This window comes from Hemitrygon akajei, chromosome 10 (assembly GCF_048418815.1).
Source record: "Hemitrygon akajei chromosome 10, sHemAka1.3, whole genome shotgun sequence".
NCBI lineage: Eukaryota > Metazoa > Chordata > Chondrichthyes > Myliobatiformes > Dasyatidae > Hemitrygon > Hemitrygon akajei.
This window is the reverse complement of record NC_133133.1, coordinates 53287102-53315042: the sequence shown is the minus strand read 5'-3', so window position 1 is coordinate 53315042 and position 27941 is coordinate 53287102. Positions and strand designations below refer to the sequence as shown.

The following is a 27941-nucleotide window of genomic DNA, read 5'->3' as shown; positions in this document are numbered from 1 at the left end:
CCCTTCTTTGGATTGCTTCCAGTACTATTCATTATTGGGTAAGGGACCAAAACTGTACACAGTATTCTGGGTGTGACCTCGCCAACGCCCTGTTCAGCTGTAAAAAAAAGAGCTCCCTTTTGTTAAACTTCAACCTCTTCACAATAAAAGCCACCATGCTGTTTGCTTTCTTTAACAACTTGTTGGACCTGCCTGCTAACCTTATATGATTCATGCACGAGAAAATCTGGATCTCTTTGAATTTCACTCATTTTCAGGCTCTTTCCATTGGATAATTTGTTGTTTAATTCTTTTTACTGAAGTCCATGGCCCTTCTCCACATTAAACTCCATTTGTCAGTTTTTTCCCTAGTTACTCAAGCTAGCTATATCTCCAGTCACTCAGTCTAGCTATATCCCATTGAAGAGTCACAATGTCCTCATCATAAATGTCTTGCCCCATCTATTTTTGAAGCATCAGCAATCTTGGAAACTGTACATTTTGTTCCCTTCTGCATGTCATTAATGTAAACAGTTGAGGGACAGGAACCGATCCCTGGGATACTCCACTAATTACAGCACTCCAGCTTGAAAAGGACAGCACGAGATTCTGAAAGTGTTGTAAGTTCTGAGCAGCATACACAAATCACTGGAGGAACCCAGCAGGTCAGGCAGCATCTATGAAAGTGAATAAATAGTTACTGTTTCGAGCCAAGGCCTTTCATCAGATTCCCGGCCCAAAACATCAATTTCTCATTTCCTTCCATAGATGCTGCCCGATGCAGAGTCCCTCTTGCATTTTGAGTGTGTTACACATATATTTCAACTTTTTTTGCTTCATGACAGCCAGTCTGCAATCCATGTAACTCATCCTCCAATACCTTAAGTTATAATTTACACACCAGCCTTTTATTCACACCTTGTCAAATACCTTTTGGTAATAAATACACTACATCCACAGGTCCCCTTCTGTCCACCCCCCATCGCACATTTTGTCAAATATGATTTATCTGTTGTCTAGTTTAATTATATTCAGTTTTTTCTTACCGATTAGTTATTTAGTTATTTCCTCTTTATTGACTACTAACTGGTCTGTAGTCTCCTTATTTAGTTCTGGGCCATTGGGTCTTGGGTAACTTGTCCATCTTTAGCCTACTTTTATCACTTGTGATTGAGATTTTTATATGTTCCTCTTTGAAGTAAACTCATTTCATCAATAGACGTGACCATATCGAAAATAACCTATTCCTGGCTTGGTTCTGGAACCTGCTGTTCGAAGAAGCAATCCTGGACACACCCCACAAATCTTCCTTTGATGATGTCCTTGCCAGTTTTTGGAAATTTGGATCATGGAATATTGAGCACCAGGTCCTGGATAGCCTGCAACCACATCTCTGTATGAACTGTTAAATCAGCCTCATCTATTGTTGCCTGTGCTGTTAAAGTTGTTACTTAGTACTTCCTAGTCCATGTGTATGACGACAATTTAACTTCACGTCCTGCCTCTTGTAGTGCTCAGAGCCTGCATGGAATCCGACGACTGCCGAGATCTGAGTCACCTGACCCGAAAAGGAGACGTGTCCACCAGTGTGACTTTGAGGGATGTAATAAAGTGTATACAAAGAGCTCTCACTTAAAAGCACATCGAAGGATTCACACAGGTAGGTTTAATCCAGGATGTTAGTTTGAACAAGTTTAATAATAATTTGTGGCATTTATCTTGACCTTTTTTAGATGGTAACAGGCGCACCGTGCCAATTACTGGGAGCATAGCCAACATGAGACATGAATGTTAGTGTGTTTAGCAAAATATAGATAGAGTGATAAATGGCAAGAAGGGTAGCATGGCAGGTAATTATATGTATTCTCTTTGTTCATCATTGCAAGTTCTTTTCTTACCTTATTGCAGACTGACTAATGCAAAAATCTGGAAGTGAAATTGTAATCCAATACCTCCACATAAACTTAAGTTATTCATCAAGGGAACCTTGCTACTGACCAGAGCTGAGGAAATCGCTTGCTGGTGAAAACCAAAGTATTAATTTAGTACACTGTGATATCTGTGTGGTTTCTTGGTAATTGTAATTTCATCAGGCTTAGTGGGTATTTTAAATGTTCGCTCAAGGTTTTGTATAGTTAAGGTAACATAAACTTTTCAATGTAATTATGACATCAATGCAAACCTCTTCCTTTAGCCTTGATTTGATATCTGTCACCCATTGGGTGTCTGTCTCTGCACAGTTAACCTCTGACCAGCTAAGATATGATAACCAGTTTAAACAGAAATAGCATTGTTCTGCACAAGATTGCAATCATTTATCTTAAAGCCATCAGCAAAAGGTTCCTGAACAAACACTAGCTCTTTCAAGATGGGCTTTTCCAAATAGCAATCTGATGTTGCACTCTTCAAGGGGTCTGGCAACAGCGTGCAAAGTTGTGCTGCTTCCCAGCATCTAAAACGGTTCATTTGCTGAGTACATGTGAGAGATTGAGCTATTCGTTCAACACCCGAGGAATCAAGCTAAAAGAAATTTACATTTTATTTTACTGAATTTAAGTTTAATTAAATGTTTAAAGTCATTCTTATGTTTGAAGTGTTGTCAGTTTATATTTCAAAATTTAACTATGTTTTTCTTTTTTACAGTAAGTTATTTTTAAGAAATATTCTAATATCTAGAAAATCTAATTTTTTCAGGATTGCCAATTGGTTAAGTCAGGCTTTTCATCAGCTGTTCTATGAGTGATATATATTTTGTCAAAACCCCTTCTCTCCATGTGATAATATTTATTTTAGTAAGGAAGTTAAGTCCAGACCACATTCCAGGCAATAGAGACTTTGTCATGGTCTGCTGCACAACCCAGCCAATTTGAAGTGAGGGGCGGGTGCTGAAGGAAGACTAGCATGCAAGGCTGAGTCCAGTGGTAAAGGCAGACCCTGAAGAGCAGGAGAAGTAGGAGTACTGAGGAGAGGTGGATGACCAGAGACTCCCTCACAGAGAGGATTATCACAAGAAGCCTAGCTAGTCGTAGTCTCTAGTGCAAACAAAATGCTCCTCCACAAACCAGTCCTAGCTCCAATATATTACACCAACTGGGAGATCCCAACCTGCTTAACATCTAGTTGCGCCCAGCCCACTGTGCTGGTTAGCACATTACAGTATGATGCCCTGAACTGTTAACTTGAATGGTTTCCTTCACAATCTCAGTATTTTCTTATGAGTGATCTTTGAGTTCAGATGAATGTCTGTCACCTGAAACATCAATGCTGTCTCTGATCCCAAGGATGTTACTTGATATGCTTCCAGAGGTTTTGTTTTGCAGTTTCATAATCTAGAAACTATTTGTTCCATAATCTAGAAACTATTTGTTCCATAATCTAGAAACTATTTGTTCCCAGCTGCTGAGGGTACTGCACGTAATAGGTTAATCAGATTGGAATTCAGTGTTTGGGGATTTCAAGCAAAAAAGTCTACACTAATACACCAAGGTCGGTTGGCTCGCAAATAGAGAAAGCTTGGAGACAGTGCGAGAGGGGGTTTGTAAGTGACAGAAGAGGTATGCTCAGTGAGATGTGTCTATTTTAATGCAAGAAGCGTCATGAACAAAGCAGATGAGCTTAGATCCTGGATCAATACTTAGGAGTTTTGATGGTGTGGCCATTACAGAGACTTGGATGGCTCAGGGGCAGGAATGGTTACGTAGAGTGCCAGGCTTTAGTTGTTTCAGAAAGGACAGGGAGGGAGGCAGAAGAGATGGGGGCGTGGCACTGCTGATCAGGGATAGTGTCACGTCTGCAGAAAAGGAGGAAGTCATGGAGGGATTGTCTACGGAGTCTCTGGCTGGAAGTTAGAAACAGAAAAGGGTCAATAACTCTTACTGGGTGTTCTTTTATAGGCCACCTAATAGTTACAGTGACATCGAGGAGCAGGTGGGGAGATAGATTCTGTGAAGGTGTAATAATAACAGGGTTGTTGTGGTGGGAGATTTTAATTTCCCAAATATTGATTGGTATCTCCCTAGAGTTGAGGTGTTTAGATGGGGTGGAGTTTGTTAGGTGTGTTCATGAAGGTTTCCTAACACAATATGTAGATAAGCCTACAAGAGGAGACACTGTACTTGATCTGGTATTGGGAAATGAACCTGGTCAGGTGTCCGGTCTCTCAGCGGGAGAGCATTTCGGAGATGGTGATCACAATTCTATCTCCTTTACTATAGCATTAGAGAGGAATAGGAACAGACAAGTTAGGAAAGCAGTTAATTGGAGTAAGGGGAAATGTGAAGCTATCAGGCAGGAACTTGAAAGCATAAATTGGGAACAGATATTCTCAGGGACATGTACGGCAGAAATATGGCAAATGTTCAGCTGATATTTGTGTGGTGTTCTGCATGGGTACGTTACAGTGAGACGGAAAGGATGCTAGGGTACAGGAACTGTGGGGTACAAAGGCTGTTGAAAATTTAGGCAAAAAGAAAAAAGCTTATGAAAGGTTCAAAAAGGAACTTTGCTTTGAGAATCCAGAATTGGCTTGTTCACAGAAGGCAAAGAATGGTTGTAGATGGGTCATATTCTGCGTGGAGGTCAGTGACCAGTGGTGTGCCTCAGGGATCTGTTCTGGGACCCTTACTCTTTGTGATTTTTATAAATGACCTGGATGAGGAAGTGGATGGATGGGTTAGTACATTTGCTGATGGCACAAAAGTTCGGGGTTTTGTGGATAGTGTGGAGGGCTGTCAGAGGTTACAGCAGGACGTTGATAGGGTGTAGAACTGGGCAGAGAATTGGCTGATGGGAGTTCAACCCAGGTAAGTGTGAGGTGCTTCATTTTGGTAGGTCAAATATGATGGCAGAATATAGTATTAATGGTAAGACTCTTGGCAGTGTGGAGGATCAGAGGGATCTTGGGGTTTGAGTCCATAGGACACTCAAAGCTGCCGCGCAAGTTGACCGAGTAGTTAAGAAGGTACACGGTGGATCGGACTTCATCAATTGTGGGATTGAGTTTAAAAGCCGAGAGGTAATGTCAGACCCCATTTGGAGTACTGTGCTCAGTTCTGGTTGCCTCACAACAGGGAGGATGTGGAAACTATAGAAAGAGTGCAGAGGAGATTTACAAGGATGTTGCCTGGATTGGGGAGCATGCCTTATGAGAATAGCTTGAGTAAATGCAGACTTTTTTCCTTGGAACGGCAGAGGATGAGAAGTGACCTGATAGAGGTGTATAAGATGATGGGAAGCATTCATTGTGCGGATAGTCAGAGGCTTTTTTCCAGGGTTGAAATGTCAAAACACGAGAGGACACATTTTTTTCACGCAGAGTGGTGAGTGCATGGAATGGGCTGCTGGCAACAGTGGTGGAGATGGATATGATAGGGTCTCTTAAGAGACTGCTGAATAGATACATGGAGCTTAGTAAACTAGAGGGCTGTGGGTAACCCTAGCTAATTTCTAAAGTAAGTATGTGTTTGGCACAGCTTTGTGGGCTGAAGAGCCTGTATCATGTTGTAGGTTTCTATGTTTCTATGAGTGTCCAGTCGAAGTTAACTTAAAACCTTTGCATTAATAGAGCACAACTGATGATTGTTTCACTCAGCCTGTATTGTGGCATCTTCCTACAGCACAAATGCTTTTCATAATTCCTGTTACCTGGATAGAGAGATTTCTTAATGGGTAATGTCGAGCAAGCATTTTATCTCAGCGTGTGGCCTTATTCCCTTCGCTATTGTAGTTTCTCCTTAGAGATTAGATTAGTTTTATTTGTCACATGTATGTTGAAAGACACAATGAAATGCGCTGTTTGCATCAAATCAAATCAGCAAGTATTGTGCTGGGCTGCCCACATATGTTACCGTGCTATTATAGGAGCAGAACAAGCAGTGAAAGAAACCAGAAAAGAGTAAGCAATTTCACTTTGGATGTTGTATGCAATCTTTGTCAGAGTAGTGTGGCAGTTCTGGCACCGGTGTGATTATTTCACAATCATGTGGTCTGCTGCAAAGAGACTGTGATTATTAAACATTAATCTGATGACCAGCAATCAAGATTTTGTTTGTACCTGTTGACCTGGAATGTGTGACGTCAGCACCCTTTTGAAATGTGCAGAAGTTTCTGCATTAATCTGATTTATTTCTTCTCTGTGAAGGATGTTCAGTGGTGGTGATGAAGGCCTTGAGTCACTGTTACATTGCCTGTCATTTGAAGGCTTGATGAGTGAGGGTGCAGGAGATGGGAGTGTTTGTGGCTCAGTGTAGTTGGAGTAAAAACTCCTGTGATTAATAGTTTGTGTGTCTAGCTCCCGTAATCACATTTAGTGTTGTGCAGCTGATTTTACTGTAGACCCTCTACTTCCACTTCCCCACCTCTCCAAATTCACAAAACTTATTCCCTGGCATTTAGTTCATTAGTCACATCAGGTTTCAGGTAGCTAAAGAGCCACATTCAATGTTTTAGGAAAAATTTCTCCCCATCAGCCATCAGATTTCTAAACAGGCCATGAATCATGATCACTACCTCGTTATTCCTCTTCTGCTTTATTTACTTATAATTTATACGTCTTGCTCTATGCTGCTGCCGCCAATCAACTTGTATCACAAATGTGTCTGTGCTAGTAAACCTGATTCTGATTCTCTTTGTGAATTTAGGAGCTTCTTCTGTCCCTCACACAGCCTGCCTCTTCTACGTGGCAGCATGTAGAATGGTCACCATGGAGAATGGGCCTTTAAAGCCTGACAACCTTATCAGATTGCAGCCAAGTGCTGTTAAGCTCAGCCCAGCCCTGAACTGTGCTGCTCTTATCTCATCCCTGGCACAGTCAGTTTCTAGGCTGTTTCAAATAAAGTTTTGAGGGAAGTTTACATCTTTTGAGGGGAACCTGACTTGGCACAAGGACTGAACATGACATTTTAGTGTGTTCAACACAGTTGAAATCTATGTCAAAGCCTCATGATGCCCACAAGAGGGTGCTGGAAGCCTGAGGAAACATGGGCCTAACAGTTTATGCAGTGTTATATTCTGTGGGCACAGTATTCTAAATTACCCAGATTAGGTTGTTTTCACTCTGGGCTGCTGCTGGCTCACTTTGACCTGAGACCTCACCTCCTGGATTCAGTTAGCTTTGTGCACCAACTATGATTTCTGTTTTGGACACGGTTGTCCATGCAACATTCACTTTGGAGCACCCACCCAGTGACCATTATTAGTTCCTTCTGGGATAAATGGGTTTTAATAATTGGGCTGGAATGGGATGTCGATATGCCCCAAATTATTGATCATACAGACCCACCTACACACAGCAATGACAACCCCTGACTCTTTGTTCATCCCTCCTGACCCTCCCCTCTCTCGATTTGGACAACACTAGTTGTGCCAGGTTTGTAATCCTTGTATATTTGCATTACTTACTGCTGTGATCTGATGCCTCAATCAGGACCCGTAGATGCTGCTCTCCTTTGCCCCAGATCAGAGGTTCCAGAGCTGTGCCCAAATTGGCAGTAATCTTCTAAAAATAGTTTCTCACTTGTCATGGTAATTTCGAGCAGAGATTATCATTCAATTATTGAATTAGTAACAATCATTATGAACTTTTTTTTGAGGGAAAAAGAATACATCCTGTTGCTTATTTACAGGTGTTCATTGATTTACCATTAATAAAAGAATAACAGAGACAGACTGAAGTAAGTTAAACATTTTAGAAAACCTGTTCGAAAGTTATTTTTTTTATTAGGGGTGGGGTTTAAAGACTCAAGGGGTGGCACTGTATTCTGTGTGCCAACAAATTTTTTTGTGTTGTGATCTTCAGCATGGGTTTATAGAGGAGGCAAAATTCTAGCAGTTAAGTTCTGCTTATGAAGATTTGTTGGTCTTTTTCTGACTCACAACTCTAACTCTATCCTGCTCACGTTGCTCAGACCAGGAATTGTATTTTTAGTCCATCCTGGGCCGCAACTCGTCTGCTCTGCAGTCTCCTTGATCACCTTTCTTATCACCTTTTCTGCAGGCCAGCTGCTACCTTCTGCCGATGGAAGATGTGGAGGAATATTCTTAGAGAGCATTTTACATGCAGGACCTGTTGTGCACAATGTTTAGGACGTCAGGGATGACAAAATCTTGCTGCTGGACTGTGAAGACTTGCCTAAAATAGACCTGATCCCACTTCTCAGTAGTTTAATGTACGTTTTTAGGCCTAAGCTGCTCACCATGCATATGTTAGAAAAATGTTTCGTTCAGTGGAGTTGTGCAGGATGTATTCTAGGCAGCCTGTAACAATGCAGGATGAAGTAAAATTTCTTCTGCACGTAAGTCCGTAAAGGGCTGAAGGTGCTGGAAGTCTGGATGAAAATGCTGGAGGAGCTCAGCAGGTCAGGTAACACTTATGGAGGGAAACAAACTGTCAACATTTTGGGCTTCATCTGGGCTGGAAAGGAGGCAGGCAGAAAACCAAACAAAATGGTGGGGGAGGGAGAGGAGTAAGAGTAGATGAGTCCAGGTGAGTGGGGAAAGGCAGGAGGATGAGAAAGCAAGAATGTGTGAAGCTGGGACATGACAAAACAGAGGTGTTCAGTGAAGCAATTTCCCCCAATACGGTGCAATACATGACATCGATGGTTTTGCATGAGTGGTGCTGCCTCACCTGGAAGGGCCCTGAATAGTGGTAAGGGAGGAGGTATTTGGGGCAGGTGTACCATTAATCTCTGTTACAGGGATAAGTGCCTGGAAGTATGAGCAGACAAGGGAGTTGCAGAGACAGTGGTGTAGACAGGGGTGAAGATGTGCTTGGCGGCAGGATACTGTTGGAAATGGCAGATGTTGCAGGGAATGGTGTGTTGGATGATTAGTCTAGTGATATGGCAAGTGAGGATAAAGGGGAACCCTATCCCTGTTATTGTCAGTAGGGGTTGGGGTGAGAGCAGACATGCAGGAGATGCAGTTGAAGGCTATGTTGATAGCACAGGAGAGGAACTCCTTTTTCTGAAAAGGAGGACATCTTGGATGATCTGGAATGGAAAGGCTGGTCATGAGAACAGATGCAGTGGAGATGGAGGAGCTGTGCAAAGGAAATGGCATCCTTGCAAGTGACCGGATGGAGCAGGTGTAGTCAAAGTAACTGTGGGAGTTGGTGGGTTTATAAAAGATATCAGCAGATCTGTCTCTGGTGGTGTAGAGAGAGAAGGACAGAGAGAAGTGCCGGAGATGCTTCAGGAATATAGAGACAGGAAGATCCTTCTATAGGTGCTTTGTCTAAACAAGATCCATTGTGCAAAATCTATTGAAATGATTTGCATGTTCTCATAGAGGCTTTTCTGTATAGCATGAAATGAAATTCCACCTACACATCTGACCCAATTATTTTTTTCTCATTTTGTTGTATCACCAGCATCTGTACAGAGATGATTGGTGTTCTCACCTTGCCTCAATCATCACTATTTTGATTTTTGTAACATTTCTTGACTGACAGGGAAGGTTGATGCAAAACACTACATTACCTGCACTACACTTTCTTTGTGGCAGTTGCACTTTATCCTGTTACTGTTTTTTTCCCTGCCATACCTCAGTGCACTGTGTAATGATTTGATCTGTGTGAACAGTATGCAGGACCGTCTTTTTGCTCTATCTTGGTGCATGTGACAATAATATACCAATTCCAGTTCCAGTTCCAGTATATTATCAGCTTTCACAAAGTCTTATTCAGTCTTGAGGAGCGACTCGATAAGCTGTGTTCGAGTACAGTCGCCAGACGTCACTGATAGAGGTATGCAAGAATGTAAGGGACATAGATTAACAGAAATGTTCCCTGTAGGAGTAAGAGTTGCTTCGGTTTAAGGTGGGGAGTATATTTCCCTATGTACTTCTGCCATTCCAGTCTCTAACCCAACTCCTTCCAATGGCCTTTTTAACCCCCAAAGCTGGGCTGCCTCTCTCACTTTTACAGTCTCTAGTGTAACTCCCTCCTCTGGACTTGCAACCACCATGCTGACCCTCCCCCCCCCCCCCCCACTTCCCCGATACTTTTTCCACCTGCTATATCCCACATTCAGGACTTAACTGTGTACAAAATGGAAAGGATTTCCCGAAAGTGCATGTACTGTCCTGTAGAGTGTGGTACCTTGGGCCTCCTGTGTTGTTGGACAGGACTTCCATTGTCCCATTACGTACCACTCAATTCACCCGCTTTGCCACTGTCCCACCATTTCTAAGCCACTAAAACTGAGTGTTATTAACCGGAAATGTTTATGCTGTTAAAATACTAGCTCTCAATTTCTTTCATTCCCCAATTAACGTGAGACCTATGTAACTGGGCCTATTGACTGATTATCATGGTTATCCATTGGACATAAATTTACTAACTCCCTCAGCAGTCAGCACTGATACAGAAGGTTGTCGTTCTTCTTGATGATGCTTTGGTATAACAACCAACATAATCAAAGACCCCCGCCCACCCTGGACATTCCTCCCCCTCCCCCCAAATCAGGCAGAAGATACCTGAAAGCACAGAACACCAGGCTGAAGGACATCTGTCCTGCTGTGAGGAGATTATTGCACAGTTACCTAGAATGATGCAGTGAACACTTGACCTCATAATCCACCACATTATAGACTTGCTCCTTATTGTCTACCTGCACTGCACTTTCTCTGGCGTACTCCATCTTCTTTCCTGTAATTGTAACGCTCCATCTGGTATACTGCTCTTCTCAGGGGCTCCTGCTCTTTGTGTGATTTTTATAAATGACCTGAATGAAGAAGTGGAAGGGTGGTTTAGTAAGTTTGCAGATGACATGAAGGTTGATGGTATTTTCGATAGTGTAGAATGTTGTCCAGGATTACAGTGAGACATTGTTGAGGTGCAAAGTTGGGTTGAGAAATGGCAGAGGGAGATTAACTAGAAAAGTGTAAGGTGATTCACTTTGGAAGGTTGAATTTGAAAGCAGAATAAATGATAGGATATTTAGCAGTGTGGGGAACAGAATAATCTTGGGGTCCACGCCCATAAACACCTCAAAGTTGTTGTTAAAAAGTACATAGTGTGTTGGTCTTCGTTAGTTTGGGTATTGAGTTCAAAGCTGTGCGGTAATGTAACTCTATAAGACTCTGGTTACATCTCACTTGCAATGTTCTGTTCATTTCTGATTGCGTCATTACAGGATGCATGTGAAAGTTTTAGAAAGGGTGCAGAGGAGATTTACCAGGGTGCTGCCTGGATTGGAGAGCATGTTTTATGAAGATAGTTAAGTGTGCTAGGGCTTTTTTCTTTGGGGTGCTGGAGGATGGAGATGACTTGATAGAGGTGTACAAGATGAGAGGCATAAATCGAATGAATTGCCAGAGACTTGTTCCCAAAGTGGAAATGGCTAACATGAGGGGACATAATTTTAAGGTGATGGAGCAAAGTATGAGTGGGGGGGGGGGTGGTGTCAAATGTAGTTTTTTTTCACACAGACAGTGGTGGGTGTTGATAAAGGCAGACACATTAGGGATATTTGAGAGACTATATGATAGGCACACAGATGATAGAAAATCAGAAGTCTTATTTGGGAGCGAGGGGTTAGGTTGATCTTGGAGTAGGTTATAACGTCCGCACAGCATTGTGGGCAGAAGGACCTGCACTGTGCTGCAATGTTCTGTTACTCTGCAATCTGTTATTGTTTCCCATATACTACCTCAATGCAGTTTTGTAACAGAATGGTCTGTATGTATGGCAGGCAAGGCAAAAGTTTTTCACTGTATCTCAGCAAGTGTGACAAGAATAAAACAGTCTACTAAGCCCCCGACTGACTGAGGGAACGTTGTGCTGTTGGAACTGCCTTCTTTTGACTGGGGTATGGTAAACTGACACCCTAATACTTGGGATTTGCAGTAGATACTATGAGGCCATTTGAAGGAAGTGGCTATATCCCACTATCCAGCCTGCCAGACTAGGCAGCCCGTTTGCTGAGGCCTGTACTCTGTTCACATTGATCATCAAAAGCTTCTGCTTGCAAACAGTTTCAGTGACCCTCCCCACTCCCACACTTACCTATCAGATGTTGGCCTCCTCCATTGCCAGAGTGAGGCCAAATGCAAACTAAAGAAACAACACTTCATATTGGGGGACCAGTTTGTGCAGCACCTCTGCTCCATCTGCCGAAAGAGAAGTTCCTGCTGGCCAACCATTTTAATTCCTATTCCAACATGTCAGGCCACCGCTGCCTATTCTGCCACAATGAGGCCACTCTCAGGGTAGAAGAACAATGCACGAAATTCCATCTAGGTAGCTGCTAACTGATGGACATCAATTTCTCCTTCTGGTAATTTTTCATTTTCCCTCCCCCTTCCCTCTTCTGTTCCCCACTCTTGCCTCTTCTCACCTGCCTATCACCTTCCCCTGGTGCCCCTCCTTCTTCCCTTTCTCCCATGGTCCACTCTCCTCTCATATCAGCTTCCTTCTCCAGCCCTTACTTCTACCCCACTGGCTTCTCCTAACACCTAGTTTGTCCTCTTTCCCCCACCCACCTTTTTATTCTAGCTTCTTCCCTTTTCCTTCCCAGTCCTGATGAAAGGTCTCAGCTTGAAACACCGATGTGTTTATTCATTTTCATAGATGCTGCCTGACCTACTGAGTTCCTCCAGCATTTTGTGTGTGTGTGTTGCTTAATACCTTATATTCTGACTGAGTAGTCTACAATTCAATGGCATGACCACTGAATCCTCCAATTTCAGGTAGCATGCCCCCTCTCTTCCTTTTCCTCTCTTTCCTCCTGTTCCACTTGGCTTTTCTCACACACCCCATTCACTGCAAACCTCCTTTCCCACCTGGTTCCATCGACACACTCGCTACACTTAGTCTGCTAACCCTTCCCCCATAGTTCCCATCTGTCCAGCATCTCTCCCTTACCTGGTTTCACTCGTCACCTTCCTTTTCAGATTCCAGTATTTTTATTGCCATCCCAGCTGTCTCCATCTCTCCTTCCCCCTCCCTTGGATTCATCTGGCCATGAACTGTTTCTCACCTGGATCCCCCAGTCACCTGCCAACTCCTTCTCCCTCGCCTCTTTGTATTGGCTATTTCCCTTTTGCACTCTCTGATCTGATGCAAGGCCTCAGTCTATAAAGTTGATTGTCCCTTTGCCTTCACAGATGCTCCAGCATGTGCAACCTCTCAACCACTTATCTTTTGGTCAGGATCCAAAGAAAACCACAATTACCTGGCTGACAGAAAAATCTACGATGTACCCAGATGATACATGCTAACACTTATCTTCCATGCTAATGTCTTCACTGTAAGAATATATCTCCAGAATCAGCTTTAATGTTGTTTGGTGTGAATGATGTAAGTGAAAGATCTTCCTTTCTGTCTGGTCATATCATGCAGTTGACTTGAATACTTTTGTGCCATCTCCAAACACATTTCTTGAGCTGAGTTACAAGTTCATGGTCTTTCATTAATTCCTCCATCTTCTACTTTAAAACTAAGTTGAGATCATGAAACTTTACAATATCGTGCACCATGTGGCAAAGGCTCTTGCTTTTTCTTGTTAAAATACCAAGTTTTAAACTGAATACTTAGCAAAGTCTAACATGAGAATTTATTTCATAGTAGTTCTCTGATGGCATGGTGTGAAGAAGTTCATTTTTATTAATGTCAAATTAAAAGTGTGAATGCACTTGCAGATTGAAAAACTCTACATTAAACAAAGGAGTATGTTTTTTCCCCAATTGCCACACCCTGCAATGTTGAATGCTTTCAAACAATACCAAACAATAGATGTGCAATCAGAAGAGCAATGCTTTCCTCTTTCTCAGAATTAAATATACACATGTCACTTGGGTTTAGATTTTTGTCTTTTGTGATTGTGAAAAGCTACTGAGTGAAAAGTATTCAGAGCTAGGGATGAAATTTGATCATTACATTACTAGAACATTGTGGAAATTGGATATGCTACAGTTGGTCAGACAATAGGTTCAGGAAAAGCACTTCAAGTTAGCAGACAAGAAGTGTATCTAGGAATAACATTTTTGATGAATTTATGTCACACTTCAGAAGGGATTGTGAAGAAAATGATTTGTCTTTAATAGTTATGCAAATACATGAAAAATATTTCATTGCTTTTGATAAATTAATTCCTCCCTACAGTCTTCGAATTCCAGGTCTAGAGGATCTATGTAGAGATGCTTCGTGGTCTTGGAATGCTGCTTGCAATTGTACAGGAATTCACACTCTTGTCTGCTTTCCTAGGAGAGAAACCCTACCGATGCACCTGGGAAGGATGTACATGGAAGTTTGCACGCTCCGATGAGCTGACAAGGCATTACCGCAAGCACACTGGCATAAAGCCTTTCAAATGTTCGGACTGTGACCGGAGCTTTTCCCGCTCGGACCACCTTGCACTGCACCGCAGAAGACACTTGATGATGTGAAGGTACTTTAAGGCCAACTTCACATCAGAGTTCTAGCTCTGCCTCCATCCCATTGTTCAGCATTGCTGAATTCTGACAGCATCTGCTGCTAGATGGCACCTGTGGATGCCAAGTTAGAAAGAGAAATAGAGAGAGAGAGCCCACCTGCCCTCAAAGACTGTGAAACTGTTCAAACCAGCTTACCTTTTGATGTTATGTACTGACTGCATTCATGTAATTTAAGCTAAGCCTGTCATTTTGTCATAAATTTTTCTTCTTGATTACGTTAACACAGGGCAGAAAAAAGCAGGCAGCCTTTTTATTCACAGCCTAAGTCATGTTGAAATACAACTTCATCCTTGTTGACCTATAACTTAAGGTTTTATAAAAGCAGAAATGATGTCAGTATGAGTTATTAGTGTTGTGTTTTACAAAGAACAAAATATTCCTTCCACATTGTGTCATTATATTTCACATTTAATGTGAACCATTTGTACAGTGGGAACTCCTAACATTTTGACTGATTTTAATATTCCATTTTAATGTGTTTTATCTGCTCAGTGCTAAAATACATAAACTTTACTGACACAAAATGATTTTCTTTTCTGTGTTTCGGTTGTGCATTGCACATGGAAACATTAAGCAGATATACTCATCAGCTGATAAATACCTTTCCTTCCCCTGGTAGCAATCTCCCTGAAGAATTATGATATACAGTATGTCTTTGATTAATGTCTTTCTCCACCTCAAAGTAATAGCTAAATCTAGCTGTTCAGTGTGATTTGCTATAATCAGCCCTACTTTGTTTTGTTCAGGCTTGTAGGAGGATGTTGGCAAGCCAGTATTCTCTTTCCTTTAGTTATTTTATTGTTATCATGGTATTTGTGATCTTAAACATATTAATACTGTTTTCATTGTGGCAATCCCAGTAAAGTTACAGCTCCTTCAGCAACAGAGACCAAAGCTGGTGCTGGCACCCACACAGTCTTTGGTTGTCACTGTTACCAACTGGTATATCTTCTGATGCATCTTGGCAATAACCGTAGTTGCCTACTGTGAATTTTTCCTGCTTGTTACAACATGAAACCATTTGGGAGTTATATGGTATAAATAAAAAAAACCTATGTACGTTGGTTATTAAAAGTTAACTATGAATGCTTCATTATTAATAAATGAATTTAAGATGAAGATTTACCATTTACCCCATTCATTTTTGTTCAGTTTGATGAACTCTGAAGCTAGATGCAAAGATGTGGAGCTTTCCCCAAAGCACCTGGTGTTTATGTATTAACACATACATATAAAGTGGCAGGTTAGGAGGAGACTTCCGCACTAAGCACCTTGCTACCAGGATGGGTTAAAACTGCAGCTGTCCAAGAATGCAAAATATATGACCTGTCTGCTGTGTTGTGTTGTTTTTACTGCCCTGTGAGGTATTGGTTTGATTGTGTAATCTATTTATCTTGTGTGGTAGTTAGTAGATTTAAAAAAAACTCAGCCAGACCAGCGAATCACATTTTAATCAGAGTAAATGGAAGTTTCTGGAATGGTCTTCAAGCTTTTATTGGTGTAAGAGTGATCTCTAGATTTCATTAATAAATGACTAATGCTGATCAAAAACCAACATGCACATTTAATTTGACTTTTTGATATGTAGTATGAATGTACTGACATCAGGATCGGAAGTTTAACGATGCCTTTATGGTTGGTTGAGAGTTTGTAATAACATTATTACCTGGTTAACAGACAGACCGTGGAACCCCATAAGCAGATTTATGGTTCTTTACCATTTAAAAGTGAAAATATCATTCTAGGTGCTCCATTAAATTAATTCTAAATTCTTATTCCTGTTGTTTTTAAATCTGAAATGGGACTGCTGTTAATTACATTTTCAGCAGACCACTTACTGGCTCTGGAAAGCCATTGAATCCAGTATTGGTAAAATTGATTTAATCCCAAGGAAAGGTCTCGACCCGAAATGTCAACTGTTTAATCCCTCCGTAAATGCTGCCTGATCTGCTGAGTTTCTCCAGATTTACAGCATCTGCAGAATCTCTTGTGTGTTAATCCACAGGTAGACTGGAAGCATCCAGAAGGTGAACAATATTCACTCTGTGTCTGTTTCCATTATTTCTTTTGGTCAGTTTCCCCAATTATATTGCCATTTGATGTTTAAACAATAAATGATGGCAGTCTTGAGAGAAAAATCATTCTTTCAAACTTTGTGTAAATGGTGCTCATGGCGAGATGCACTTTATGTAAACAGCAAACTTCAAATGGAAATTGTCTCTAAATTTGCATTCACAGTGGGCAGGGTATTCACTATTGGGGAAAAAACTTGTATTCTAAGTTATAACACTTGTAATAAGTGTCACATCTTTCCAATTTTTGCATTCAGTATTTCACAGAAGTAGATAATATTTACAACAGATGTGATGCTGTATGGTCTCAGTTTATCTAGAGCCCTTTGATACCCAATGCTATCCGTCTATTAACAAGCTGTTATCATCTCTTTTTGCCAGAAACTTCCTAATGCATTGTGGTCTCCTCTCTACATATTTGTGGTTTTCTCACTGTTGGAAGCCATGAAAGTGCAATGAGACCTGTAACAGAGATAAAATGATGGGCCTTTCCGTTTATTTCAAACCTTTGGTCTTGTCTGCTAACCATTTTAGGAAGGAAATGTGAACATGATACAAAAATGGATTTGACAAGTTGTTGCAAAGCTGCTGCAACTTGCAAATAGGATAAACTAACATTTGATTTTTCAAAGATGTGTCCATTTTCTAAAACTGAATTCAGACAATTTGGGTTATAGTAATTTTTATGGTGAAGATGGTTGATGTTGTTTCTTTTTAAAATGTAGTGTTTTAAGTTCCCTATCATTGACAATACAAACACCATTATTTAAGCTTGACTTCGGTTTGTTCTTTTGCTAAGATGCATTTGCTTTGCACTTTAAAATTTTTCCCTGCTGAATTCTTGTTTGTAACTGCAGATTTTCTTCTGCCTAAGTGGTGGTCAAAATGGATAGCAGCTGAGTCTTGGTGGGCTTTACCAGATTTAATAATGTTACAATATCTACCACAGAAAGTGGAGAAGCTATTAAAGGTATTTAATGAAGTACCTTTAATTGACTGCCATTTTAATGTTGCAAGTGCATTATAACAAGTGGATGCAAAGTGCAAATGTACACTTCAAGTCCTGACAGCACCGGAATCTTGAATGAGGAAGATGAAGACGGAGTGACTGCACTTTTCATTTTTGGTTCATTTTTCACATTAAAGAGATGGGGCACAATGTTCCACTGTCTTCAGCCTCCCCATTTAGTGCAAAGAACTGGCAATCATAAGTAGCTCTGCCGTTGCAGAATTTCCCATTGAACGAGACTGTCTGTGCTCCCTGGCATGGTGTGGAAGCGTACGCAGTAACTTTGCCATTCTGTTGAACCGGAGAGAAGTTGTGGTCCAGGAATGCATAAAAGTAGCAAAGGGCTCTCTGTGGTACCCGTTGCTAATGTCAAAAATGAATGAAATGCTGCTGTGAAGTTTTCAACATCACTGTTTGTGAGTGTTGAGAATGTTTGAGATAGATTTTTGATTTTGTCTGAAATATTTTTAATGTAATTGTGTGGAATTGTGGAATGCATAAACAATGAACTGCCTAATTAGTTGCCACCAGTTTTTAACATGCTTGAGTTTTCAGCTCTCTGCCACTGCCCGAGACAAGAGATGCTAAAATTCTTGGCCATTATGTTTGCTTCCATTACCTTACTCCCTCTCCAAATTGTGAATGGAAATTGAAAATGTTAACATATCCAGGTATCTGAGCTTCAGATTTATCCATAATTAATTAAAGTTTATTTTGAATGATCAAATTGAAATTTCTTCAATTGATGTCCCTAGATGTAACGACCCATTTCAAGCAATGTAAAAACCTTAATAGTTAACTTGATGTGCCTCGACATGTTGGGTAAATCAAACCTAGTTAAAATCAGATAGAAGGCTACGTCAGTGTCAAGGGTAAGAATTGACTCTTCATTAACCAAATACACTTAAGCTTCTCTTTTAGATGAGGCATTAAGCTGAAGTCCCTTCTGCTCTCTATTGTGCATATAAAAGTGCCCATGGTGATTTTACTAAGAGATCTCTGACCTAATCCTGAACCAGCATTAAGTAAAGAAAATATGATCATGTATTTCATTCTGCATGTCAAAGTAAATTTTAAAATTGTACAATAATCATCTGGGCTACCTTTTCTTTCCTATCCTCTTATCTCTATCCACTGTAATTGAATGGGAACTAACTCCTGGGTATATTATAATGGTTCAGACATTCATGAAGAGGAGTACAGGTTTCCCCCGCTATCTTGAAGGTAGAGAGTTCCTATGAAACCGTTTGTAAGCCGAAATGTCGTAAAGTAAAGAAGCAATTACCATTAATTTATATGGGAAAAATTTTTGAGCATTCCCAGACCCAAAAAAATAACTACTAAATCATACCAAATAGTACATAAAACCTAAAATAACACGAACATATTCCTGCTTTTACTATGATATGATGAAGACACAGCTATATAAAGTAGAAATATTGTCTGTGCAGTGTAGTTTCACTTATCAAAATCAGGAAGTCAGAAAGCCAAAATCGATTTGGAGGAAAAAAAATCGGCACGTACGAGCATGCTCACGTACACGTCTATGCACCTACACACATACGCACGTACACGCATGCGCACACAACTGCCCACGCAAGGCTTCACGGTCATGGTAGTCTTTTTCGGGGTAAACACACGTATAAAGGGGGCGTTTTTTTTCCCGTAAAAGCGAAAATCCTCTTTGGTTAGCGAAAACAGGTACTAATGCAGGTCTTTTGTAACAGCGAGCTGTCGTAAAGCGAACGTTCAAAAAACAGGGGCCACTTGTATAGATAGAGATTAGCTGAAGACAAAGGAGAGCCTGTTAATTCTTTTTAAATGCTACAGACTTGTTCTTTTTCCTGACATCAAGCATGTTTGACTGTTAGAGTTATATTCCCTATAATATTTTTCATGAGCAATTATAATTGGAGCAGTTATATTTTTTGTATATTTTCCAATTTAATGCCTAGAGCAGAATTCCAAATTTCTACAAGACCTCAGAATGATTAGTCTTCCCTGTAACGATTCATGACGGGCAGTTGGCTTTTGTTGCTGGTGGCTGTGATGGATCTGCAACACTGGTAGGTGGCTGATGATGAACTTGCTGGCAGTTGGTCATCTGATTTGCTCTTCTCAGCTGCTCACTTTGATTAAGGTACTGAGTTATTTGTGTGGTTTAATTTGCATTGTGTGTTTTTTGCACAATAGGAGGTTAAGCAATTGTGCGTGTGAATGGCCTAGGACATGATGTAAGTGCCACAAATTATTTTTCTGGGAATTCTAGAACATTCTTCCAGATTTCTCAAGAAAAATGCATCTCATAATATACACTCAGTGGCCAACTGGTGTAGCCCATCTACAGCACTTCAAAGTTCGATGTGTTGTGTGTGCAAAGATGTTCTTCTGCACGTCATTGTTGAAACGCGTGGTACTTTGAATTACTGTCACCTTCCTGTCAGCTTGAAGCAGACTGGCCATCCTCTGACCCCTCTCATCAACAGGGTGTTTTCACCCACAGAACTGCCATTCACCAGTACTGACTTTTGCACTATTCTCAGTAAACTTCAGAGACTCTGTTCTGTGTGAAAACCCCTTGAGATCATCTGGTTCTGAGATAACTCAGACCATCCCGTCTGGCACTAAGTAATTCCACAGTCAGAATCACTCATCACATTTCTTCCCTGTTCTGATGTTTGGTCTGAACAACAGCTGACTATGTTTGCATGAGTTGCTGCCGCATGATTGGCTGATTAGATATTTTCATTAATGAGCAGGTGTACTGTGTAAAGTGGCTAATGAGTGCATCTTCTTCTGGTCAGCACGCAACTCGTAAAGTAGTGTAGAACAAATGCACTTCTACACAATGCCATTCACAGCAGCTGGCTGATCTGCCAAGTATTCCTGTGTTTTTCTTATGTTTTAATACAAACATCAGCTCTGGGTTGTGTTTACCAAACTCTCAGAGGCAGAATACAGCAAGAAATGCTGTTTTTTAAAAAAAACATAGGACAGTTATTCATGTTTTGTAAACTTAAGTATCTGTCCTCGAGTCTGATTAATATCTATTTTCAGTTATTGGATATGTGCCCCGATGGAATGGATATTAGGATTTGCTGGTGACTCCATTCAAAGAGTGAATATCTAACCTACAAACAGTCAAGATCTGATGACTATTTGACCTATTTACTTTGTTCCGAAACTGATGTTGGAAGTTTTCAGGACTAGCCCCTGTTCCCACTAATTGTACTGTAGGCACCATAAATCCTGCTTTTGTTTATGTTAGACACAAATGCTTTAACAGGGCATTAAAACTCTGTAAGCAATGTTTTTTATATAGAAGTTCCATATGAAGACCTTAATTTTCTTGTTTAAAAAGTCTCAGCTTGTAAAATATTTTAACATTTGTCAGGTTTAGTGCTGTGAAAGTCAAAGAAAAAGTTTTGATAAGAGAGCATCTGTGAATTAGTTTCTGTTTGGCATTGGGAATCTATTTTGTATCTATTCTGGATTGTACATTTGGGAGGTAAAAAAGAGTAGTTGCTGAAGCCCCAGCAGTTGAATATAGTTGCATATTGAGCTAGTTTCGAGATTGTAAATCTGATTAGATTTCTCCACTTGGAGCAGTTTTCCAATTCATGTTCTCCAAGCCAGGTTAACCATTGTTCGACTCATTGGGGAAAAAAAGTAGTTTCTAAAAAAAAAGTTCTCAGCTGTTACCAGAAGGAGCTGCCCTTCCTGAACTGGGAAATGATCACCGTTTTGGAAATATTTAGTCACTGAATTGGGGCAATGTGAATTTTGGTGCTCTAGTAGTGTTTCCTATCTGAGGATGAATATAACAGCTAAACAGCTAGAGAGCAGGAGAATGTCTACCCAGTATTCAAATAATGGGCACATTAATTGACAGTTTCTTCGATAGTAAGATTACTTTTCCGAGTTGGTTGCTACGTTGAAGAGTTACTTCTGCTTTGGTTTCTACATCATGCTCCAGCTTTGCTCTTTAAAGCTGTACACATTTGCAAAACTAATTGGCAATCTTATTAACTTCACTTTTTGATGTGTACAATCCAGCTACTATTTGACATAGCTTGTGCATTGACACACGTACATTGAGATTTCCATTTAAGGGAAATGCATTGGTCTGGTATGAAGGGATGGTCATGGTGAAATGGGTTTCAGGGAAAGGTTGGAACTAAAAGTGATTTACTTAATTGTTAATGGGGCATATCTTGGAATTGTATGTTGTATGCAAGTATAAACCTGCCTCTGACTTTGTACTTGAGACACTACCCTGGGCAACAGAATTACTCGGTAATCATTGCATCTGCATTTCTGCTGCACCACCTTTAAATGGAATTTCTTCTTGGAGCATAATTTTCTCCTTCCACTGTACAGGGTCTCATTTACTGAAATACCACTACTCAAATCTGGAATAATTGATATGACAGCTTTATCAGATGAACCCTATAGGGTCTAACTTCAATCACCTGCCCTGTTATTTTTCGGTTAAACAGTTTCTAGTTTTTAAAAAAAAAACCTTTTGGAGTGATGCACATGAGGGCAATAGTTTCTCTGTTAGTTTTTCCTCACATTGAGTTGGGACTGTAAGTGGTGGGGTGTAGGAAAGAAACATATGCATCCCATTAACGTTGGTCAATTCCTTTGATCCCTTGATTTCTCTATCTTGTTTTCTTTTCCACCCTTCCTGAAATCTTGGGCCTCTAGAAGCTGTTTGTCCCTTTCTATCATTTAAGTTCATGGCTGCACAGAGCTCACCAAGTGTTTTGTACATATTGATCGTGTAGATTAACATTTTATTTTTGAAGGTGTTTCAACTTGAGAACTTTTCAACAGATTCATGTTCAGATATCTGGATTTGTTAATCAAATTGTTGGGGTTGCTAATTAGTAAAGAGTTGGGACCCTGAGCAAATTCACATGCTTAACAGACCTAACCTGAGACATGTAACTGAGTTGAGTGGTAAAGGCCATACTATTGTCAAGCTCTTGGGCCCATTTCTGCTGTGTGAGGTTTCTACTCAGTCTGAGCTGGAGTCGCCATATGACCAAAGGAATTTTGGGTGAAAAGAGGCTACTATTGAGAACATGATATACAGTTCTCCAGCACAAGGCAAACTGGGTCAAGGAAGAGGAGAAGCCCCAAATGGATCACTGGACGTTTCCGTTTGAGGCCTAAAGAACTCTCCTTTCTCAAGGCAACCATCATCCTGATGATAACTTGCCTTCCCATCTCTTCAAGAGGCCCTGAGCGTGGCTGATGTTAGCTTTGTTGGGTACAACTGTACTCTGCGAGACATAGAGTCTTGGGTTCCAGATACCATCCTTTGTTTTATATTCAACCAGCCTTGAAGTCCAAACCTGGGATTAATGATGGCATTGACAAAATTGCTGAGGTGAGCTTTCGGTACCAATTTTATTATGTTTGTGCATTCAGTTTGTGTTGGATAGAGTTCTCCCTGTACTGCTCTTCTGTTAACTGTATCAACTAGATAAATATAGTCATTTGAAATTTTGAATGAAAAAATTATGCTGAACATTTTTGCTAGTCATTCCTGTAAATAATTTTGGCAGGTTCCTCAAATTACAAGATTAACTTTACTGAAATGTCGCAAGCTGAGGGAAAGAAAACAAAAAGCCATTAGCAGCTCTTTGCAATTTATTGGTGTAACCCGTACTTTGGATAATGTATGTTAAAGTGCACAGAGCTCACACTTACAATTGAGAGTTCAGCATGCAGTGAAAGTGCATGTTGGCCCAGTTTACATTGAAGCTTTGATTAGAGTAGGTGTAGTTCTTATAATATCAATGCTGCTGTTACATGCAACATTTCTGTAGTAAATTGGCTAATATTTTGGATTTTGTATTTATGTAGAATGTATTGTAATTATATGCATTTATTTGATTTTCACCAGAAAATGTGTTATTTTAAATGTACTGAATTGTGGAGGATAATTTTAAAAGTAATTCTGTAAGTTCTGTAAAAGGATCAATGTGAATGCATGTTAATGGTTTTTACAGTTCTGATAATGAAGTTGTATATAGGTTTATTATACAATTTTAAATCTAGTTACTAATCCAGAATTCATGTGTGTAATAATTGAGATTGACAATCACAAACCCATCAACAAATGGATGGGATAATTTGTTATATTGCAGAATTTACATTAGGGATTTGCCATGTGAAGTTCTTAATATCTGATTGTTATGGGTCAGGGGATAATCCTATGAATTTTAGTGAATTTCTGTATAATAGTGTCCATTCTTGCAAACTTTCATGGATAAATGATGTGTTTTACCTGTTTAAACCATTGTGCAAAATAAAAAAAAAAATGCTGTTTGGAGATAAATCTAAGCTGTTTGTCTCTGAAAATGTAAAATTCAGTGCTTGCTTTGCAGGCTGCCGGGCTTTTAATTTATGATTCCAAGCTTCTGCTATGTCTATTCTGAATTGTTTCCTGGCATTTTGGCCCATGGTCACAAATGAAGAAGTGTGCCCATACAAAATGAGAGCCCTAAGAAAGAATGGCGTTATTACAGAGCATCTAAGTGCTTCCATTATGTATTTTAAGCTAAACAGAAGTCATTTTATATTGGAAAAGATGAGAAGCTTTGAGACTATTTAGCCCTGCTTGCTTTGCTTAATGATGGCTTAACCAGCAGTTTCCTTCACTCAATGTATATCTCAATTCGTTCTATCCAAAAATCTATAAATCTTTTGTCTTAAATATTTTCAGCTACTCAGTCTGCACAGCCCTTGTAGGTAGAGAATTCTAAAAATTCTCTGTAATGAAAAAGAAAATCGTTGTCACCTTGTGAATGGCCGAGCTCATGTATTGAGAATGTGTTTGTTGTTTCTGGACACCTCAGCCAGGGAAATATTACCCCTGCACTTAGACTATTAAGCTCTGAAAGAATTTTGTTTGTTTTAAAGGTGATTAATTCCAAATTTTTTTAAAAAACCAAATGGAATACACACCCTGACTGTTTTCTCCTCATGAAACCTAACGGCCCCATTTAGGAACCAATCAGGTGAGCTTATGCTGCACATATATGTGCCTCCTTAGATGGGGAGATGGGGCTTGTACGTAATAATGCAGGCATGGCCTCACTGTGGTCCTGTATAATTGCATTAAGACATCTTTACACTTGTACTCAAATCCTATTGAATTAAAGGCCAACGTAACATTCATCATCATCATTATGTGCCGTGTCGTTAGATGTAGGCAATCATGATCATAGTTGTCCTTAGTAAGTCTTTCTACAGAAGTGTTTTACTATTGCCTTCTGGGCAGTATCTCTATAAGATGGCTCACTCCAGCCATTATCAATACTCTTTAGAGATTGCCTGGCGTTGGTGGTCGTTTAACCAGGACTTGTAATATGCAGCAGCTGCTCATATGGCTCTACGCTACCTGCACGCATGGATTCACATGACCCTGATTGTGGAGACCAAGCAGGTGCTACACCTCGCTCAATGGTGACTTGCGGAGGAAAGGAGGGCCTTGCCTCTCCTTTGGAAGAGATGTATCTCCACCCTAATCTCCACATTAGCTTTGTTAATTGCCTGCAGAAGCTGGATATTGACTAGTATGCAAGGGCGACCAGGTCCCTCTGAACACGAAACAGCCTTTCAGCTTCTCACCAGTTTACAAATACTCTACTTTTCCACTTTTTGCAGCAAAGTTAATAGTATTTTAATTTTCCACATTTGTTATCTCCTTACACATTTATTTCACCCATCTATATGAATCTAAAGCTTCTATACATCCTCTTCGCAACCCATATTGCCATCAAAGTTCATATCCTTAGCACAAATTTCGATACCATTCCCTCAGTCCCTTATCCAAAATGTTGATATAGATTGTGAAAAATTTGAATCCCAATTCCAGTCCCTGATTCACAGCTTCCAAAATATAACATGTTTCTTCTTGCTCTATTTTCTTTTCATTAAGCAATTCTCAGAACATTCTAGTTAACTATTACATTTTGTTCAATAATCTCTGATGTGTTACTTTGTTGAAGGTCTCCTGCAAATCCAAATACACCACATAAAATGGTTGGTTTTTATCTTTTCAGTTTGTAACAATCTCAAAACCTTAAGATTATATCAAATGTGCTTTCCCTTTTCATATTCCATGTTCTGTTCAATGGATTTGAAATAAAAGACACTTAAAAATTCTTAATAATGAGTTCTAGAATTCTCATTAACATTGCCCATTTGGTCCATAATTACGTTTCTTCCGTTTCCTTTTTAAATAATAACCTTCATAGGTAATGAAAATTTTCTGTTTTTCCTGTGGTAATTATTCCAAAACTATAAAATTTTGGAAAATGCAGACCAATGCATCCACCATCTCTATTGTCAGCTCTAGTCCCCTTGTTACTGTAATTCATGTGTTTATGTCAAAGTAACACAGACTGCCTCCCTGAAAATCACAGCAAATGAGTCCAACTCTCTGGTTTTTAGTTTTTTCTTCTCTCTCCACTTTTGAATTCCATTTCCCTCTTTAAAGCGTTCACAATTCAGCCTCCTGCCAATGTGTTACTTGTTTGAAGCACCCTGGACCAAACCTTAGGTACTGTTTGTCCTTGATACCCCATCACTACACCAGGCTTGCTTCTCTTTTTCGTAAGCTTAAACCTCCCTGCTGGGCTTCAACAACCTTTTGAAAAACCTATTAAGGTTTTCCTCCATGATCTCTTATGAACAATAAAGTTTTTGCTGTCCTTGAGATCTCTGCTTAAGCATGAACGTTAAATTCTGCAACCTTCAGTGAACTGCTCCCCGACTGTTCTTTTCTCTCTCCTGTTCTACTCGGTTCTTCCTGCAGTCTCCTCAGCTCACATAATCCAGTTTCCTTGTGCTTCTCCATTCACTCAATCTGCACATCACCTGCACACTCCTCCCTCTGGTCCCCTCTCCCTTTCTACCGAACTCATGATTCCATGGTTCCATCTTACTCTTTTATCAGATTCATCCTGTTCTGCCCTTTGTCACTTCTACCCATGACCTCCCAGCTTCTAGCACCCGTTCTGCTCTTCCCTCCGCTATCTATCTTTCACCCTTCCTCACCTGGATCCACCTATCACTTTCTAGCTCTTGCTCCACAACTTCTCTCCACATTTTTATAGTGACCATCTCCCCTCTGTGTTCCAGACCAGATGGAAGGTATTGATTTGAAATGCCGGCCGTCCATCTCCCTTCATACATTCTGCCTGACCTGCTGAGATCCTTCAGCATCTTGTGACTTGCTCTTTACTTAAGCATGCCAGATGAGGTTAAGCTTGCTTATCTCCTGGCTACCTAATTCACTCCTCCTCACCTGGGCTGTGGAGTATTTCCAGCATCTTTTGTTTTTATTGTATATCCTCAACCAGGATGCAGAGAGGGTTCCCAAATCTTACCATGTGCTTGTGTTAAAGCTCCGTACGAATTAGCTGCAAATCTGTATTTTTCACCAACTCATCACCACTTCACCACAGATGCAAATTTCAGACCACTTAACTGATGTAAGACTAGATGACCTGGTAAATATTGTAAAGATTAAAGCCACTGATGACAGATTGATATTTTATCCAATATCCAATATTTTATTTCAGCATATGCATACTGTTGGCTCAACAAACACAATCTGTGTTTACCATCTGTGCAAATCTCTGGCTTGTGTTTTTAAGTTGTCTGTATGTTGTAACTCCAGTTGTTAATAAAGGTGAAATGGGTGACATCCAGTGAATGTTTATGCAAAGTCATCACTGTTGATATTACTTGTAGAAATGCAATATAAAGTTGGGTGCAGTACAGTATGTTGATTAGTGAAAAATTCAATGCAGATGATCAATAACAACTTGTGATGCAAGCATACAGTCAAATTTGAAAATTGTTCCTGAATCGAGTATGACAACAGTTTACCTCAATTTTCAAAAAAAAAATTTGATTAATGTTGCTAAATAAAATTAGGATAAGTTGTTCGACCAGGTGGAGGGTTGGTTAAGTGCCAGAAAATAAAGAATAGAAATTAACTGGTTATTCATCTGTTGGGCAAACTGGGCCATCATGTCTTCACAATTCCTGTAACTTTGAATGTATCCAAATATCCAAAATGAATACCAAAAAAATGTGTATCCTGGAAATCCAACGTAAAAAGAATGAGCCGAGAAAACCCCACAGGTCATCTGAGGATGGAGGAATAGTTAATGTTACAAATCTGGGGTGCCTCATTGAGAAATTCTCAAGTTTTAACTATTTACCTTTCTACAAATTTTGTCTGACCTGCTGAGTTTCAGGGATTTTCTGAACAAATCCAAATTTTCTACTGGGATAAGGTAGAATGAGAAGTGAGAAAATGAGCTGAGAGAAGAATGCAAGGAGAGAAAAGTGACATAGGATGATTAAATAATTGGGCAAGAAGGCAACATAGTGGTTATAATGGAGAAAAATGT

The 27941-nt window shown here is 40.1% G+C and overlaps 1 protein-coding gene across 8 annotated transcripts in view; it reads left to right on the top strand.

Annotated features, from left to right (window-relative positions):
• The window catches only part of LOC140734397 (Krueppel-like factor 12), a 403562-nt gene extending 388028 nt beyond the window's left edge, over positions 1–15534 (top strand). For all 8 annotated transcript variants that reach the window (XM_073058287.1, XM_073058285.1, XM_073058283.1 and 5 more), the window contains 2 exons: positions 1491–1639; positions 14186–15534. In XM_073058287.1, coding sequence (XP_072914388.1) covers positions 1491–1639; positions 14186–14367 — 331 coding nt within the window. In that variant the 3' untranslated portion in view covers positions 14368–15534. The remainder of the gene's footprint in view (positions 1–1490; positions 1640–14185) is intronic.
• The last annotated feature ends 12407 nt before the right edge of the window (positions 15535–27941 follow it).